General features: G+C 38.8%; 1 protein-coding gene and 1 long non-coding RNA gene across 5 annotated transcripts in view; one reads left to right on the forward strand and one right to left on the reverse strand.

The window, feature by feature from the left end:
* Positions 1-20,262, forward strand: part of ZFAND3 (zinc finger AN1-type containing 3) — a 139,422-nt gene that overhangs the window by 107,602 nt on the left and 11,558 nt on the right. For all 4 annotated transcript variants that reach the window (XM_065058132.1, XM_065058130.1, XM_065058133.1 and 1 more), the window contains one exon: positions 9,887-10,057. In XM_065058132.1, coding sequence (XP_064914204.1) covers positions 9,887-10,057 — 171 coding nt within the window. The remainder of the gene's footprint in view (positions 1-9,886; positions 10,058-20,262) is intronic.
* On the reverse strand, positions 8,253-9,929 carry LOC135579100 (uncharacterized). Its single transcript, XR_010471541.1, has 2 exons — positions 9,811-9,929; positions 8,253-8,637 (listed from the first exon to the last, which is right to left on the reverse strand). It is a non-coding gene; the product is annotated as an uncharacterized LOC135579100 (long non-coding RNA).

Here is a 20,262-nt window from a genome sequence, read left to right on the forward strand (position 1 = left end):
TATATGTGAATGGGGCATAAGGGTCTCCTGGCCTGTGTAACCTTCCAGCGGGTGCTGAGACACACACCTCTGTGTGCCTTATAATACTCCCAGCTATCTGAGATCGGTACCAGGCTGTCAGTTCATTCACAGCCTTAAGTTTTCAAGTCCAGCATCCTAATAGAGAATGTCCTCCAGGTACTTAAAACTTTTACTCCTCCTACCTTTATTTATCCTCTTAAATCATCCAAATTCATCTTCTTTTATACTTTGTGCTGTTCAGATATGCCCTTGAACCTTCCATTTCCATTCGTACTTCACCAAATAACCTGCTTAAGACTTTTTTCATTATTTGTTAAGTCCGTTCCTCAGCTTTCGCTTGTCTTTATTGCTTTTTGCTGCTCTTGATTAAAATTTTTCATCTGTTTTCATTTCCATATCCTAAATCTTGTTATGAAAAAGACCACATTCAAAGTAGAACAACTTTGAGGAAAATGTGCTTAAGTCAAGAGGCCAGGATTATCTCTCGAGAGGAATTCATATTGAATTGTAAGCCAGTAGGAAAATTATTTTGAATGTCAAAGGTAGTACCAGCTGACGGAATAGTAAATGCTGTGTCTGGATTAGCTGTGTTAGGAAGAGCACAAGGGATGAGCACAATCTCATCAAGGGATGAGATTTTTCCCCTCTAGTTGGCATTGCAACAGGTACCCACAGAGGCTACGAAATCTTAGTCCTTGAAAATTTTTGAACATGGACTGACTGGACCAGGCCCTGAGGAACCTCATCCAGCTTCGATGTTTACTCTGCAGCAAGCTGGAGGCTGGACTAGGTGACCCCCAGAAATACCTTCCAACCTCATTTTTTCAATGCCACTAATAGAAAACAAATACGATCTGAGTGATTACAAGTATTCAGTCTAAGTTCAATAGCACTGAGCTGAGGCGGGTGGGCTCTAGAAGTCCAGGCGGTCCTTCAGTGCCTCAAGCATTGCAGAGAAGGGCCAGGAGAGACTCTTGGAAAGGTGGGAGAGTTGGGACGGTCAATGCCAAGCAAAGAGCTGGGATAAGGGTCTCTGCACCAGGGTTCTCAGTGGCCATGAGCAGGATAAGCGAAGTGTGCGTCAATAAATAAGATACTCTCCCGAAAAAATGTATGCTGCTGCCTTTGTGGCTTTCTCACCAATTTTTCTTTATGGTCTGGTGGGTGGTTTTCAGTCTGGCTGGTGAAATTCTTGCCAAATAGAAAACTATTTTTTTTAAGATCATTATCTTTTAAAATTCAGATATGACCACATCTTTGTATTAAAGTCTTAGGGATTCATGACAAAGGATTTGTTATTGAAACAGAAGAGTAAGTATTTTATTCATTACGTATATTTTTATTAAAATGGAACAACTTTACCTTGGATATTTTTTAGTGATTTCATGCCATATATAGTTTTAAGAACTATCAGGATCTCTGTGATCAGTTAACTGACCTTTGAGAGTAGGTACATAGTTATTATTAAAGAATACACATCCATTAGGCTTGCTCGGCATTAGGCTTCCAACAGCTCTGAATTCCTTCCTTCATTGTCAGCATCCACCCCAAGACAGCTGGAAAGCCATTCCCACCTAACAAAATTGCAGCTCATAACTTCAAATAAACTGCATCTCCATACATTTCAAGGGCAAAGAAATCAAGGTTACATGTCTTGCATTTCCCCACCTACAACCCCTTCCAAAAACTTTTAGGAAACATATATTGGAACAGGATTGGGGGAGCTTTGGGTTTGCTTTAATTTCAGTTGAACTTGCCCGATAGCAAGACCTTATGGAGAATGTCACAAAGAATTTTAAATTTGTTATTTTATTGCACTGGAGCTTTTCTTTTAACAAGTTCAGCATTAAATGACTGGCCTGAAATATATTTAAAAACACATAGCAACTTATACGTGTAATGTGCAGGGAGCTAATCTGTGATCCTGTTCTGTTACACTTTTTGATGTGAGGGTTGGTGCGCCAGATGTTTCATCTGCCTCTTGGTGAAGGCCGCTGTTCTAACTAGTGATTTCAGCGGGTGTCAGACAGCTTTTAAGTGCAAGTTTTCACTATTTTCCATTTAGATCTTAATTATCATACAGACCTTAAAAATACATGGAAGTAATTTTGGAGTCTCTTGGAAGTGTGCCTAAGTCTGTTGAGCATACACAGGGGAAAGTGTATCTTCCTAGAAAGTGAGGGGTTTATAAATATTTGTACATTCACTGAATTGTCATGCAAACAAGTTAACTCTTTTTCCTCTTCCTGTTCCAAATTATTTTCTGTAACGTATACTGCAAGGAATACCTAATGAGACCAACATCTTAGGGCAAAAGAGGGTTGTAAAAGAGCTGGTTGTAAGATACAAGATGGAACATGTGCTGTTGCATCCTCTGAGTTTCAGTGGTCTGTCCCACCTTTCCCTTTGTGCAGATCTGGTCTTTGGTTCAGGTTAGTGGAGATGCTTCCCAGTATCTCCTTTGAGAACAGTAAGAACTGCCCAGTAAACCAGCCTGACTTCTGGTGTATTCCAGACAGCAATCAGGTGTACAGGAATAGTCTTCTATGCCAGGGCTGGTTGTTTTTTCCCCACAAAAATTGCCACAAAAAGTAACACAATCAAAACATAACTAATTTTTAAGCTTTATTTAAAATATCTGAACCAAAACCAAGTGTATTTTGAAGATAGGTTAGCTGTACATTTCAGAACCTGCTCTTAATGCATTCAGTACAATTTTTATCAAAATACAGGAGCTCTTAGGTTTTTTCCTTAACATTAATCTGCTGCAGTCCTTGGAATTATAGTCTCTCATTGCAAGATTTCTGTTGCTAACGGCATCACCGAGGTTCTGCAGTTAATGATAAATAAGATTTTTGAAAGATAAATATTGAAAATATATATTTTTTCAGTGCTAGCAGGCGGCAGTTCTTTACAATTCCTCTTCTGAATCTGTGTCTTAGCCTTGGAAAACCCTCATTACACCAATGGGGGGAAGGGTGTATGAGGAAAAACTCAGCGTATGAATGAAAAATAACAGAGCAAGTAGTTTCTGTATAGAACTGGTTTTAGGCTATTAGTTTGAAGAATTACCTTCCTGAATACTGTATTCCATCTGATTGATGAGGACAAAGCTGGAGTATCCTACTAGGATTTTGAAGCAGAGCAGCGCCACTTATTTATGCACTCGGGAGCTGGCTAGCGAGTATGCAGTATTTATAGCATTATCTGTTCTTGTTAATCCAATATTAGAGAATTTGACAAAGCATAAGAGGGCTCTCATTAAAGTCAGCAAAACCAAAACTGTGATATTGCTGAACGCTTTTGAATTTCCCATTTTATCAGAACCAGTGTAAGCTTATTTGTATGTGTTTGTACATACATATTCATATATGTAAATATACGTATTTGAATACTAGTAAGTTGTCTTCAGGTGCTGTGGAATGGCCAGGGTGTTCACAATTTGCCTTTGTAACTTTTTCATCATGTATATTCCCATGGTGCGCCTTTTTTCTTTGTTGTTTGGGTTTCTTTTCTCAGATTTAGCTGTCTGTAGCATTACTCCTTCACTTAATAATCCTGTTCTGAGTATTCAGGCCACATATGATCTCATTTGTTCGACAGCTTTAACTGTGACTAGAATTTGCCTTTGTTCCTCTCCCAACCGTAGCCATATGCTGCCAGAAATATGTAATTTAATAATAAGTTCAGATTGACACCTGTAATGTTTTTTTTTCTGGTTTTATACTAGGGAGTTTAGTGTTGTGGCATTTTCTCTCTTCTGGCCCTTTCAGGGTTTGTTCTTTATAATAATCTGAATGTATGAGAGGCTTGAAATGCTTTGTCAGCTATCAAGAAAAAAAAAAACACCACCCAAACGAGGTGCTACACTGCAGAAATTGTCTCCAGGAATCAAGGCGAGGGGGATTCAGCCCCGTGCCTGCACACAGTAGCAGTCGCTGTCTGTGGATGGTTTTGCTGCCAGCAGCTGTTTTTCAGCATGTTCTTCAGCTGTTTGCCCAAGTAGCAAGAGATGGGCAGCGAGCACCGGGCCGAGCGCTCAGCGGGACGGTCCAGCCCTCCCTCTCTCCAAACTCTCATCTCTTGCTGTGGGCTCCAGAGGTTCCCGGGCTTTGCTCGTGGGTGTGATTCAGGAAAGGAACCCCAGTCGTCTCCTTTTCTAAATAAACAAGGTCCTTTCAGTCAGCAGCAGTAGGGGTGGCCATTGCCTGAGGAAATGTTTCAGCTAATTGGAGTACCCTAAGTTAATCATCAAAGGAACTGTACAGTACAGGTGTCTGAATACATTTAAATACGTACTTGTTTGAATCAATTGGTTGTATAAGTAAAAAAGTTTAAGATATAAACATTTCCACTAACTAAAGGCATGCTGACATCAGAGAGTGCAGGGGGGAGTAATGCAAGAATTTAACTATAAACCAGATGTAGTGAAGGAGTGAAAATATGAGATGAAAACTAATTAGCTTTTCACTTAATTTAGCAATTATGAAATTTATTGACAAGAAAGGTTAATAAGCATTTTCGCACTTTTTATCATTATAACATTGCTAAAATGCATGCAGTAGCCTATGTAGTTCACTATTTGTCATACAATTTTCAATGTTAATTTCATTCATCTGGGTTACTGGCACTAGATGAGTCTCTTCCGTTTCATTAGAGACAGTAGTTAATAGCTTCATTAAGTTACAGTGCAGTACAGTATACTTCCTTTTTGATGGATGGTAGTACCAACAGTACAGGGAAACAAAAAGTGTCAGAGGTAGGAAGGAATTAGTGTGTGTGTATATAAAATATGTATATATTCTCCCCCACCCCATGCATGTATCTCAGAATTACAGAATGGCTGAGGGTGGAAGGGGCCTCTGGAGACTGTGGTGCAGCCTCCTTGCTGAGAGCAGAGTGACCCAGAGCAGACCCAGGGACACGTCCAGTCAGCTTTTGAGAACCGCTGAGGATGGAGCCTCCACAACCCCATTGGGCAACCTGTGCCAGCGTCTGGTCTTTGCTACAGTAAAAGAAGTTGTTGGGGTTTTGTGGTTGTTTTACTCACTAGTGCTGGAAAAAGCTACTGTTGAATGGGTTTGGTAATTGATGAGAAATAATAACTTCTGTAGTGCAACTTCTGGCGGTTATTTTACAGTCTTCAGAGTGATTTAACAGGCAGCCTCCTGAGGCACAAAAGCCGCTGATGGGACCTGAGTTCTATAGAGATTATTCCTGTGCAGTCTTCCTGCTCCACGTTGTACAGGGACAATGAGTTTTAGTGCAATTGCTTTTAAACTCCATGGAGGGGAAAAAATAAATCAGTGAAATGGTGATGCTAAGGGCACTGCGATGATACTAGAAAAGAGACTGTGTCATTAAATGTTACCAAAGAGTTTATGTAAGAATTTTTGAAACATCTGTCTGTACTGTTTTAAGAAAAATTGAGGTGAATTCATGGAAGAAATTAATTTCTTATGAGCATGAGTGCTTTGAAAAAGGTGCGCGCTTTGGTTTCTGATGCAGCTTTGAGATGCAGGCTTGATCACGTGAGAGGATGAGATGTTCATCTCAGTGTAAATACCAGAGATTCAAAACAGCTGTTTCCACAGCATTATACAGCAACAGGGAGGAACCGAGGTGGTCACGGTTGTCAGACTTGCCTTATAAGATGTTAATCTTGAATTTCTGTCTCTGCATTAATAGTCAACAAGCAAATGGGTTTTGGAACAACTGTGTTAATTTTAGGTTCATTTGAAGCAGAGGAGATGATTTTAAATGATGATTCTGGTAAATGTGATAGGAAAGATCTGTAAAGAGGTAGTTTCCTCTAGATGAAATTTCTAATGCATAGTCAACATGCCAGGGAATTAAGTAATCCCTCATCTAAAAATGGAATAATGAAGGAAAAAACCAGCAAGATATTGCTCAAATTTTAGTTAATCCCTGCTATGTAGTTAAAGTCTGTGACTGTGCAAGTTTGTGGACAGAGGTTTTAACAGCTCATGCTCCTTTTAAAATATTTTCAGAGGAGATGGCAGTGATGCTTGAGGGTTCATTAACTATTGCTCTTACTGGTGTTTGCACAGGCAGCTGAGATTGGAAATGTCAGTCTGTCAGTGTGATGGGGTCCTTCTGGAAAAAAAAATGGAGTGCCTCAGAAGCTGTCATCAAACCAGAGATCAAACAGATTCATCTCATTCTTGAAGCCGGCAGCAGCAGTGGAGGGCTCCTCTTAGTACTCTCCCATCTCTTCCTTTCTTCCTTCTTGCTTCCCTGTTACGTTTTCTCAGCCCGTGCTCTGCTGGGCCTGGAGCTTCCCCAAAATGCCATGAAAAAGAAATTGTGATTGTTAGTGAAGTGATGTGCTCGCAGCCTGCAAACCCTTCTATGGCATGAGAGGAAGATGGTGGGATTCAGCTCTGGCAGTTGTAACACCATTTAGTTGGAAGATTTTGAGGGGAGAACATGAGTCATGGAGGCAAGAACAGTTGACAGTAAGGAGCAAATGTGAGTTTATGTCCAAGACATAATAGAGATTTTAAGAGCACTGCTCTGCTCATTGTTTCCAGTCAAGCCTCCAGTTTCAGTCTTGCTCAGCTAAATTATTTCAAGTTTTCACTTCAAATTGGACTTCGATAGAGCCACCACAACTAGAAGAATGCCCATCGTCAGATACAGATTAGAAGAATCCTTATTTCTTAATTCTGAATTAAAATGATGATAGGCAAGTGTCAATGGCAGTTGCTCTGCTGAACCATCTGTTTGTGAAATTTTGGGGATGTCTCATCTCTATTGTTGTTTTTCTTTTTTGCACAAATCATTCTCCTAAGGAAAGCTACTGTCAGTCACCAGCTGAAAGAGTCCTGTTCTCTGTAGCCATTTTTGATTGTTTAATAGTTCGCATGCAGAATTTAGTCTTGACTCGAGTTGCAGCACTTCACCCTTTTCATAGGGTATTTTTTTTTGCAATTGAGGTAGTAAAGCTGTGCACGACAATTTCCTTTTGCTATCTGAAGTTTAATGTTGCAAGATTCCAGGTGCTGGAAGACTTCTTTTGCATCCTGTATTGCTTGCGTCAGTATCTTGGAAGGCACCATGGTCTGGAAGAAATGCATGCAGGACTGAATGTAAAAGTTCTGACTTCTTATCTGTGCTTTTTCCTCTCTCCTTGTACTTGCCCAGGAGGAGCATGTGAGCTGTTGGTCCATATTGTAATGAGTATTAGCTCGTGCTCCTTTGTGATCAGATACCTGGCACTGTCCCTGGGAGTCAGGCTAAGTGTACCTCAGTGTTAACACTGGTTAATTTATGGCAAAAAATATATGCATTTTTAAAAAATTAGATACCTAATTTTTCATTTCTATCATATATAACCATCTTATGTTAATATTTGATTAGTCATCACCAATTAACAGGATATGTATAATTAAATATTTTAATTATAGGATTACTAGCCTGACGTGGGGTAGATGTGTTTCTCATCAAGGCACATGGCTTCATTAACTGATTAGACGCTGGTTGACTCATGCACATGAATCCCTTAATTGGACTTTATAATAAGCAGACCGCTATGGTTTCCATCGGCTTAACTCAGAATGCCAGTTTCATTTCTGAGAAGTGGCAGAATGGCTTACATCTCCAGAAGCAAAGATGTGTGGGAGGTAGCTATTTCAAAACGGTAGTGTATCTGTTTCTCTGAGCAATGGCTGAGCTGCAAATCATCTATTTCCCCATCTTTGGCAATGAGTTGGGCTGGAACAGGCTCTGCTACCCCGAGTCAGGCAGGTTACGGTGCAGCTGCTGCGTGGGGAAGGTTCAAGGCCAGCCTGCTCTTGTGCGCTCTGAAAACCAGTGTCTGCATGGACCGCTGCTGTGGAGTAGAGTCGGTCAGCCTGTCCAGGGGATCCTTCTCTGGGATCATCCTCTGCAGAGATTTAATTTAGGACAGGACTCAGTGTTCCATGACTGTATTAATTCATTACACACTACTTTACTTACTTTTCCTCGTCAAGGCTTCTGCACAGCCAGGCATTCAGAGGTGGAGTACGTTATGTTCTGAATGTTAGTTTAGGCCTAATAGATGTTTTTTGTAAGGTCCAAGTTTTAATCTATGACATTGATCAAAAAGAAACCTGTATTGAGGCACACATCAGATAAAATTATTGCAGCATAATAAAAACTTACCACCTGTATACTGTGCAGAAAGCAGCTCACTTTTCTATTAAATGTGAGATGTGGGGACTCTGTACTTATTGAAAACCCAGGAACATTTTCATCGTATCTTAAGAGCAGTATGACAGAAATAAAATAGATCCAACTGAGGTAAGCTGTGTATTTGTAATGGCTGTAACACTGGAGTCCAACAAGTGGAAAACCACTGTGAGACAGGGTCTGAAACTCAGATAAGGGAAGTGTGTTAGTTTATACCGCATGTGAGGACGCAGGGCAAGTTAATGGAGCATACCTGGAGGCAGAGGCCAGCAGGTATTCCTCCTCTGACTTCATTAGATGTTTGGTCAAGGAAAGTCATGATGTTGATAAGCAGTGGATCAGATAAGCTAATTGAAATAACAAGAATATGTACCATGTTTTAGCCACAACAGTTATCTCTTCCTTGCTGATCCAGGGCAACTAAAACAGAGAAGACATATTTTCCATAAGCACAGGACACCATGCAAAAGTAAAAACATGTTCAATAGTCTACTGTCCTGCCAAAAAGATATAGTTATCTTGTTATTTGTTGAATTAATGTCCTTTCAAAATGAACTAAACTGAACTAATGCTTTTTTTTTCCCTTGATCACCATCTTGCACTGGAATGCTGGCTGCAGTAATGGCTTTCAGCTGTTAGTCTACTTGCAACACTACTACAAACAATTTACTTTGAATACAGGTTGAATTAAATTTATTTGCAACTTCTTTTAAAAAGAAATACAGAACTTATTCTGCTGTGCAGAGGTTTGGGAAGAGAAATTCTCTTTTCTATCCTGACCTGACTCAGATTTCAGAGTAGAAGATCCTACTGCCTCTGACATGCCACACAAATTAGGCTTGGGCATCCCACCTTCCAGTCAGTAATGTGCATTTCATGTGCTACTTTAGAGCCCAGGTCAACATAAAAGAAAGAAAAAGAGGCACTACGCTACCTGAACTTCTTAAGGTTTTCCACACACTATTTTCTTCTAAGATGAAATTTATAAAGCTATTAATACAAATAGTATTCTGACTAATTCTTTAAAAATGGCTGAGTACTTTGAATTTACAGCATGCATCTAATGGTTGGGCTCATTTTGTTTGGATTTGTATTGTTGGTGTACACTAATTTACATATAAATTGTTATCCATGTGGAAAGAGAGGGAAGCACGGTACGGTGCTTTCATCTACCACCTTCCGTCATCAGAGACACAATATACATGCTGTGCCATAAAAAAACTCCCTCCTTCTCAGGGAGGAAATGGGTTGAACCCACGTTTGGTTGTTTTCTATCAGCAGCTGCTTCAGTGAGTTTGTGCAGGGAGGATGAAGGAGGCACACAGGAGAAACTAAATAAGATGACAGGTGAAGCCTGCAGTTGTTTAGGATGGTGTGTACTCTACATGTATCTCTATACGACCCAGCCATGGCTGGAAGGAAGCTGTTGTTTCATTTTCTATTCAGTACTGCCAGCAGGAGGGGTTCTTACAGGGAACAGAGGGAATTTGTCCTTTACTTGACGCTCATTTTGATTGTTAAGAAAATGCATATATGCAATAGAATGGGAAATATCACACAGCTTGGTGGTGACCCCAGCTGAAAGCAATATACCTTCAATCTGCCCAAAGGGATGCCTCAGCAAGGAAGTTCTAATATTTTCCTAAAATATTTGTTGTGAATACAACAGATTCACAGTCGGAGAGTGAGCCTTCTCCTGTGAAACGGCCACGGCTACTGGATGACAGTAATGACAGGCCTGAAGAAACCAGTCGATCCAAACAGAAGAGTAGACGCCGATGCTTCCAGTGCCAAACAAAACTGGAGCTAGTACAGCAGGAACTGGGATCATGTCGCTGTGGTGAGTACCGTCTGTCAGTAGCGTCCGGCTTTCTAACTCAGCCGTGCTCGGATCCGTATCGGAGCTGGAAATACAGAGAACACTTGCATTTTTTATCTTTCAAAGATACTTTAAACAGAAGCTGTAGTTTCCGCTGATAGCAAAAAGTCATAATTAGTTTCTGTCTAATTTCCCCTTTAAAACTTTGGCCTTGATGTACTGCCTTGTCTCAAGAGATCTTGGATATTAATGAATTCAGATTCAGAAGTGCCTGTAAGGCCAGAGAGCATCATACCCACTTGACAGGAGAAGAAACACAAAGCACTTGGTAAATATGCAAAGATGACAAGGTTTTTACAGAGCTTGAAGAGACATAGGTCAGCATTTACAGTTCTGCATTTTATAATTACTTTATTATTAAAAAGTTTAAAAAAAACCTTTTAAAAAAAAATATTTAAAAAAATAAAAAATGGAAATATTTTCATTCTCACAGCTTTTGCAAGAGGGAAAACTTGTTTACCATACAGTTAAAATCATCCAACCTGGCTTTTCTGAAGCTGATGGCACTGTTCAGCGAACTGAATAGAGCATGAAATTTCATGCTGACAGCCAATTTGGGGGTTCATATTACATACAAATAATCTTTCTGAAATAATAATTAATGTGATTGGATTCCAGAGGAGATGCTCTCTCTCCTTCGTGGAACAATTGTATTCATAACTGGTTTAAATGTGCTCATCAGACCCAGTGATATTGCACATGGTAGTTACAACTGCTGATTATTTTTTTCATACAATCACGTATTGAAAGCTTATGGTTGTGCTCTCTGACCATGCTTGTATTGGTACATTTGGACAAGTTTGTTTAGTTACTTCATTGTGTCTCAGCAGGGGAGTAATTTCCAAAAGATTTGCATAGATGATAGGTTCAATTCCTATTGCACCCATGAAATGTAGAATATTCTGTTAAAATGTTTTCTGGATAGAAGGCGCATCCTTCTGAGCAGCAGGGGGGAGAGAAAGGATTGGCTAAGCTCATTGCAAAGACCTAGTTAATTAATTCTGTCCTGAATAACAAATATCAATTGAAGAGAAGCAGTAGAAAGCCGCAAAGATTCCATGTTATCCTTTGTTATTTTCTTCTGTATCTGTCTGTCTCCAGCCCTTAGGAATTTGTGTTGTGTTGTGCTCTTTCGGACATGAGACAGGCCTTGTTTCAGATATTGGAGCACTGACACAGAACTAACATACGTTATCTTTGAAGCCACCAAACGTAAAATTAAAAGCTGTAATGTTCAAATTCTTGTTAAGGAAATCATGCGTCTGAATACTTTGAAGTAGTCAGCAATAGTTTTATCAAACTGAAGAAATTCAGCACCATCAATGACACGTTTTGGTACGGCTCTTTCTGCTCAGCGTGGCAGAGGCAGGAGTTTCTGCTCTTGCTCTGCTGCTTTCACACATCAAATGACTGAGGCTGCTCACAGGTACCTGACTGAAATAAAAGAATCCTCCCCAATATTTAGAGCAAGAGAGAGTTTTACAAGTTTTGGGGAGAACTGGAGAAAAGATGACTTAGCTATTATGTTGTATCATTAAACTTTCCTGGATTCTGAAAAATTAGAGCTATGTTCAAGCAACAAAGTTGAAAACAACTTTTTAAAAGTCCTTCCATTGATGAGTAATGTTTTTAAAATAATAAAATGAGACCCGCCTTTTTTTAATTGCAGACTGGATGACAAACATATCTAATTGGATCCTCTCAAGTTTTCTTGAAGTAGTTCCATAAAACAACACTGTTGCAATATAAATGTTGTAGGAATTCTTTAAATTGTTTCTACTGCATATACAGCTTTATGGAAATACTTCGGTTAAAGTTCATAAAATGTGTTAATAAAACATGAATATGGAAAAAAAAATGCAGTGTTCCTCAACAATAAGTGAGGAAATAAAAGTTTACATTCCTGTATTGCATCCTATATAGTTTAAAGGATGTATAATAAACATTTCTATTCCACACATTTAATGGGAGAAGTGGGAGGCAGGATTCTATTTCCATGTTTAGAAGAGGGCTGAAAAGACCAGCGATCTTTGGTTTATCTGTGTGCTTATAATGTTTCATTAATACTGAATTCAGGACCTGCGTTATCTATAATGAAATGCTCTCATCTGATGTGAACATAGGCACACCCTGCACGGCTTACTTGTCATACTAATATTATAAGAAGCAAACGAAACCCCACCACTGTGCAACACAGGTCATTTCAGTTTCGCATCACCCGAACCGCTTTACCAAGACTCATCAGCATTTTTAAAGCAGCTGCCTTAGAAACCTTTCTCACTGGCTTTGCCCTTCTGTCTGTAAAACTAGGTTGCTTTAGGTCATGAATGACAAGCCAGATGAAAAACCCTGGGGGCAGGGGGGTGTTGGGAAATGGGACAGAATAAATGTGTTAAAATTCTCATTTAAAAGATTTTCTAAATCCATGTGTGATCAGGTTATCTTTTTTGTCAGAATGCAAAGCACAGGTAATGATGCATGTTTAACTGGAAGTGTTCAAAATATAATTATGTAACATAAGCACATATATTCTTCAAAAGTAATGGTCAAGGTAAAACATTGTTTGATACTTAACTCTTTAAGACTCCACAGAACAGCAATTTTATTGTTCGCTGTTACACATCTTCTTGTCCCAATGTTAAAAGTACTGGAAATCATCTCCTTTTTTGATGCTGTGTCCTGGTGAGTCTTCCAGTGAGATTTTTAGTGAGACATAGTAGAAAAAAAAATCTGTACATACTGGACAATGTTTTAATATAGACATACATGCAAATATTAATCCAGCATAACTGGGACTTGTGCAATGGGGCACAACCTCTGTAAAAGGGGTCAGAGAGGGCTGCTGCTGTACACCAAACTGGGAGATCTTTGGTAGACTCTGCTGTATTGGCCCTGCTCTCTCCTGTAAAGCCTGTCCAGAGAGAGGTGATGCTGCTGATCTCGTTCCCTTGACACGACATGGAATTTTAGACAGATTTGACAGTGCTGCGGGACTTTGCCATGAAGAAAACAACTCACTACTGAGAAAGGAGTTCCAATAAGGGTTCTTCAGATTCAAACACAACATTTTTCAGATGTAGAAAGATTTGTTTATTTTCATACACGTATACTCTCAAGTTCTTTTCATTTTGCTTCCGCTCTGTACAAGTTATTAACTGCTGACAAGAAATTCACATCTCATAAATAATGCTTAAGAGCCATTGCTATATAAATTGAATGTGTTATGAATTGTGATGGGCCTTTTTGTAGCATTCTGTGCCTGGAGCAGGAAGAACAGAGGATGTCATTTTCATTAATTTCTAATGAGGTGCCAATTAAAGCCAAGGAAGGAACTCAGAAGGGAAGAGTCACAGAGCTCCCCCGAATCCTGTACCCCGGGGCTGTCAAGCGAGCGTGCTGCCAAGCCTCCTCTGAAAGTTCCAGTAAATTACAAACTCATCCAGAGCACATACAGACAAATTCAGCTTCCCTTTGATCTTCAAAAGAGCAATTTGTAAGACGAGTTCTGAGCCTTTTCACATGGTGAACTGGGAGAAGTGATAGGAATTGTTAATTGCTGAGGCACTTTGGAAGCTTCACTGCGAAAGAGAAATTTTAAAATGAATTCTCATTTTGTGCCTTTCTGACTGGATAACCTTTAAATCAACACTACTAGAACAAAACCAGCTTCCTGTGAAACGTTTCTGGATGACAGTTACACTGGGCATGTTTTCCAGACAGCAATGTTCTCTGGTTTGGGGTGAGCCTTTCAATAGCTTACTATCTTACAATGGATAACTGTTGTATTGAAATAAAGTATTTCTTTAATATTAGATACAGTGAGCAGTTATATCATCAGGGAATTACAGGAATCATATTATTTGAGTTACATTCTATGACAGCATTTCTGCAGGAAAATGGAAGCAGTCTGAAATCAATTGCCTGTGATCCTTGATCTGAGAATTGAGTTGTCAGTTCAGTGATGTGATAAGCAGGTGGTTACCACAGACTTGCTTTAAAACGAGGGGCAGCAATTTGTGAGTGAAAGTAGCTATATAACATGGAGTTCTGGAAATGTGTTTTAGAAAAATACAGTTTGATTATTTGCAAATTACACAATAAATTCATGGGCCTTATCTTAATTACTTGACTAGATGTATATTGCCACTACATAAAGTTGTGTACATTTTTAAAAGATACCGAGTTGCAAACTTCTAAGCCATAGAAATTATTTGCACAGAAAGCCTAGCTTAATTTTATAGCAGAGGCTTAGTATTTTACAGGAGAAAGTAGTTCTGTTATCACTTGCTGTGTAAAGCCAACACACACAAGTCTGCAGTTGTCCTTAATATGGTTGGAGTTACATAAGATGTACAAGAATATTCTAGATGTTCAGTGAAGAAATTTCACACCTGTCATGTCAGATCCAGTCCTATTCAGCAACTAAATTAGTACAGTGTGCCAGCTCTTCAGCAGCTTTCGTGTATATGATGGTTTGCTGTTTGTAGGCCACATCCTAATGGACACATCTGCAGCTTGAGCTCCACATATCCAGAATTCTTGGCAATCAGTGGGGTGGCCAAGATAATGGGCTCTGGACAGTAAGCCTAGCTTTAGCTTCCAGTAGCAGTACCTTAGACAGATGTTGCCAAATTGTTTGTGTACTTCTCAGCAATCTCAGGTTTTTCATGTTCTTTGGCCACAATAGATGCTTAATAGGTTGGGAAGATGTTGAAACCTTCCAGTTTGATCAGAGTTAAAAACTAACTGCTCGGTTGTGGTGCAATCTGATCAAACAGTTGTTAGTGGTATTTCTTGCCTGTGTGGACAGGAAAGCTTTTCTTGGAGTTGGACTGGCCTAGGTTGTGTAGTAATAAGTTATAATTTCCCAGAATGTGGACAGACTCAAACAGTTGTGTATTCACTGCTGCTCTTGGTGGAGACTCTGCAGTAACTACTACCTCGGGCAAGGGTGAAGGTAAAACATGGTGGTTTGCAATTTTTATAAGTGAGATGTTGGCAAGTATTGATATTTTCTGTTTCTTGATTGAAGGGATTTATATTCACAAGTGACCTCTACAGCAGTAAGACTTTGAGTCAGGAAATGAGAGCTTAACTTTGCCAATGAACCAGGGTGCTGCCTCACGCTGCTAAGTCATAGAATCGCAGAATACCAGGTTGGAATGAGGGAGCAGCACCTTGTTGGGGCACACCACAGACCGCTCCTTTATTAGGGCATAACTTTCCTTCCTAATTAGTTAGGAACTTCATGTGGATATAACTTTATCCACATAGATCTCTGTCCACTGCTTATTGTGGCAGAGATCTAGCTACTAAAGCATGGCTCTAGAAAAAGGACACAGATTTTAGTCTTTCCAGTATACAATGTGCTGGGTGTCTCAGAGAGGGTGCCGGAGGTGACTTTAATACAAACTAGATAAATGCCATGTCAAATTTTTATTAGAAGTTGGTGAAATGCTTCATCAAGATGTGATCAAAGCAGGTAAGACTGTCTTGATAAAATGGTTTCTAGTTCTAACAACTTTAATAGCAAGCTGCTTGCTCTTGCTTAGCAACACAGAAAATCAGCATGCCCGAATAGTCAGTGACTCCATTTGTACCACTTTGTGGCTTGTTTCTCATAAGGTTAACACATAAAACCACTTAAGATTCTTCATTCTTTTTCTTAGATTAGAGGAGGGGACAGGAAAAACAGAAAATAAAGAAGGTGATAATAGTACAAGATGTGCATGTTGCACGGTACATTCGCCTCGGATGACAAATTCAGCCATGTAGGAAAATACAAGAAAGATAAAGAGAAGTCGGGCTGCTGCGAATGAGTATAAAATAAGGGAGGTAAAGCAACAAACTAAGTATTTGAGTAATCTTAAGATTACTTGCCTAGAGGGGAAAAAAAATACATGTAAGTGAATGTTTAACTACATTGATCAAAAACAAACAGAAAAAATGGGGAGAGTGGGACAAGCAATTATAAATGCCTATTAAGAAAATGAAAGGAATCATTGACAGAAACAGAGGTACTCAGGTTAATTATTAAAATAAGAGAAAAAAAATATTTAAGGCAGCTCATCAAAAAACATGCCCAAAAATGTATGTGAAGTCTTCATATTAATTTCTGTACAGCTATCAGTGCACCACATTCTTTTGTATGTGAACGGTGATTGTGAGGGAACAAAATTACAAATTTGAGAAGTCATTTGAAAAAAAGTAGCTCAGAGGGAAAGCTGACAGAATAAACCCGTGGGGAACAAACTGGCATTATATCTCTTACAAAATATCCTACTTCCTAAACCAACTCCTGAATTGAGTCTGGTGTGTTCTAAAGATAATTTGGTGCTTGCTAAATTATATACATATACATATTATATATATATTACTAACAGCGGAAAGGGCTTCCAAACATTGATGAGTAAATGCAAATTCAAGGACATCCAGCCACCATGGGAAAGCATTATAAGCAAGTTGTAAAAATCTTTAATCTTGGCAGGGGCAGGAACATATTTTTTTAAAAAAATATTTGACAAACATACCTTTTAAACTATTTTGGAAACTTGTCTTATGTGTATATGTACATGTATATACATACAAACGTGGTTAAGAAGTATAAAAAAGAGAAATCTGGTATGTTACTATGCTTAGTTTTCCACATCCCTATTTTTAACTTAGATCTGTATAAATCTGTAATAACCTGGTGGAATTTTTCTTTAAAAGTGTCTGTTGCTTTCTATCTGTTTTGGTCTTCCACTAAGCAGAGGTCTAAGAGGAAGAACAGACTCATGTGAAGCGCTGAGCATTTCTGGTAGCCATCAGAAACAAAAGGTGTCCACCCAGAAAAGACTGTACCCTTTTTACAGATACTGTGGCAGCAAGTCTTACTGCAATTCAGTAACAAAACAGGTAAAAGAAAAACAGCTGCAGATTCTTAGCTTGTGTAACAGAGCTGCTCATTCATAAACACAGGAGATGACGCACTTGTTTGGATTGTGCCAGAATAAATTTGGAATTATTTTATTTACTCAGTTAATTTAGAAATTATCTTAAAAAGAACAGGATAAAGACACAAATTTGAATAAAGAGAGGAGAGGAGAGGAGAGGAGAGGAGAGGAGAGGAGAGGAGAGGAGAGGAGAGGAGAGGAGAGGAGAGGAGAGGAGAAAAGGAGACAAGTAGTCTAACATGTATTGAAACTAATGTTTCTCTTAAAAGTCAGTAAAATATTAAATCATGGTTCCATGGAAATTCTTCTGTGGAGAAGAATTTGTAATGGCACAGGTAAATTCACTTTCTAGATGGATAAGGTTTATCTGCTACAAACCAAAATGTCTTCAGGACATGATTATGTATTGGTACAATAGATGTACTTCCATTGATGAAGATTAAATATGCACACTGCTTCTGGAGATTGAGTCAACCGGTTCAATAAGAAGTATTAAAGGAAAAATAAATCTTACTAGTAACTAGTTACATACTATAATTCTGGGAAGTCTTCCTGTGAGGCCTTAAGATGTACCGTATTCAGCTGTCTTCTGGTGACTGTTCTCCTAAGACAGTTGCTCCCAGAACAGTGCTTTTGCCTCAGCCATTCCAGTAATGCCTAAAATCTTAGCTTTCATTTCTGAAAGTATTAAAAAAAAAAGAAATCCTAGGATTCTTAACTTGGTAGGGAATCGAAGCTGTTAACTAATGTTGGTCTCTCTGAGTAATATGTATTCTGAAAATACTAGAAATTACATAATTAAAAGCAGTTGACTACTTGGTGTATCATGGGTTCCAAGGATAGGACCAAGAAAAACACTTTAGTGTCTAGGCTTTAGGAAAGCTATCCGCAGCTTTAAAAGTGTAAATGGAGTTCATGGCCTGCTTATAGTTCGGAATCATGAAGTACAGTTTAAGAAGGCTCTAGTATATTCCACCCGGTTTGTTCAGCTAAGGTGGGCTTCTTACAGCATGTGCTCATTTCTTCCACTGTGCTACCTAAGGTTCTGCAGCAGGTGATTCTCTTGATTTAATAATGTATACTGAGCCTATAGTCCCAATTAATATATCTAATTGAAATGAGTCCGTCTCTTAAGCCCTCAAGTTCTTCTTAAATAAAACAAGTTAGTGTGGTCCTTTTAAAAACAAAACAAAATAAACAAAAAGAGGTTTTATTGTGACACTACTGATGTGGTACGTCCTTCAGGATATAACCTTCAGGTGAATTTTCATGTGGAAACTACAGTATGAGGAATTTTAAAAAGGCATTTTGTTGGTGTGCCACGTTAAGTCTCTTCTTACCTGTACTCTGGTTACAGAAGAAAGAAGCATATGCATGAAGTAAAAGATTATGCAATTTTTAATTGTCTTGTATGCACAAGAGATACATGGCCTAGTGAACTTGAACACAAAAATCTAGCTGAGGCTACCTTATTTCTAATTCCATCTCTTTCAACACCTTTAGGGAAGTAATTTGCTCTGTCTTCGAGTTATTTTTTCTTATCAGAAAATTGAACATAATAGCCACCTACCTGCCAGATGTTAAAGGAAACATTTTTGAAGGTTAAAGTCCTCTACCCTTGTAATCAGAATTGTTTCTTTACAGTGTTCTGATTTATTCAGAGTCTCACAAGCAGCTTCCTCAGAACTGTGCACTTTGGGAGCTTCTCCTGGTCAGCAGGAAGCTGGTGCAGTCTGGTCTCAGAAGGAAAGATGCTGCCTAGAGATCTTTCCCCTCAAAGTGAATCCATCTTTGTCCCTATGGTAGCAAATAGCTGTTCACATAAGTACTGATTTTACTAATGTGCTTAATATTTGAAGTAAACAGAGAAGGCCCCCAAATATGCTTTAATCATCAGACAAATCCTGAGGCAATATCACCAGATAGTTGAACTGACCATGAATAAAGACTTAGGTAGCGGGGAATGATGCCCATTGAATTTTGTTGGTGAAAGTCTAAATTCTTCATAGGAAGAAATAAGAAAAAAGCATTACACCAATTGCTGTATCAGCACTGGGAGAATAAGAATATTGAAAGAAATTGTCAAAGTTTGCCTTGAAAAGTCAGAATCCTTTCCAGGAACTAGAATCTTTTTCCCCTACAAGCTATCTAAATAAAATATTACCTGAAGGAAAATGCCACCTGTGGTCTTAAATTCCATGTCTAAGGTATAAGAAAGTGTTAAAGCTCAGTACTGGGACTTGAGATACCTGGTTCTCTACTAGGTTGCTGTAGGGCCTTCTAAGGAAATGGTATAGAGATCAGTGTGCAGCAGTTTTTACACAAGTTTAAAAAATAGTATTAGTCTGTGTCAGGGGCTTCTGATATTAAATATTTCTGGCCTTGGAAGAAGGTTTCAAGAGCTGAATATTGTATTTGTGGGTATTATAATCACTAAGGTAGAATATTTTCTTCAGTAGGTTTTAAAAAGTAATATATTTAACTCTTACATGTATTGAAATGAAGATGTTTACCTGTAGAGGTCTTCATAACCATTAAATGTTCCTGAGTTGCTGAAAGTTGCTGAAATATGTGCAGAAGTGGTGTACAGGGCGTCCTGCCCTATTCTGAACAAGGAGCAGGGAATGTTGTGTAAGTCTGCATCCAGAAAAAAAGGGGAAGGGTGGATGTGCACATCTCTGTAAGCACTTGTTTTCCTTTATGGTATAAATACAGCTGCTGAATGGAGCTCTGTTTCCCTTTGGTTAGAAGAAAAATTACTCTTGACATAGATAGCAAGAGGCTACAGGAATAGAAGACTTGGCATAGAGCAGAATGTGGAATCTAAGAGACCCTGGACATAAGGTGTAAATATGGGATAGACAGAAAATAAATTTCACTTTAGGTTTAAAAGAAATAGAGCTGCCTTTCTCTGGGGATTTGGCCAACAAGTCTAGCTGTTGTCAGACTGTGGATCAATGTGGTACAACCTCTAGAAAGCTATTTAAACCCAGGGTATACATAATGTAACTCGGCAAATATACTGAAAGTCAAATCTGGAACCATATTCAGCGTATTGTGATTTGAAGTCTAAATGCACACAGGATCCAGGAGAACAGTTAGAATTAATACAACACGTACAGTATGTTAGTATAGACCTTTTCATTATTCATTCCAGTTCTTTATTAGTAGTCTTATCTTTCCTGCATTTTCATTGGGCTAAACAAAATTATACACATACATTATTGAATC

The sequence above is a fragment of the Columba livia genome, chromosome 3, assembly GCF_036013475.1.
Source record: "Columba livia isolate bColLiv1 breed racing homer chromosome 3, bColLiv1.pat.W.v2, whole genome shotgun sequence".
Classification (NCBI taxonomy): Eukaryota; Metazoa; Chordata; class Aves; order Columbiformes; family Columbidae; genus Columba; species Columba livia.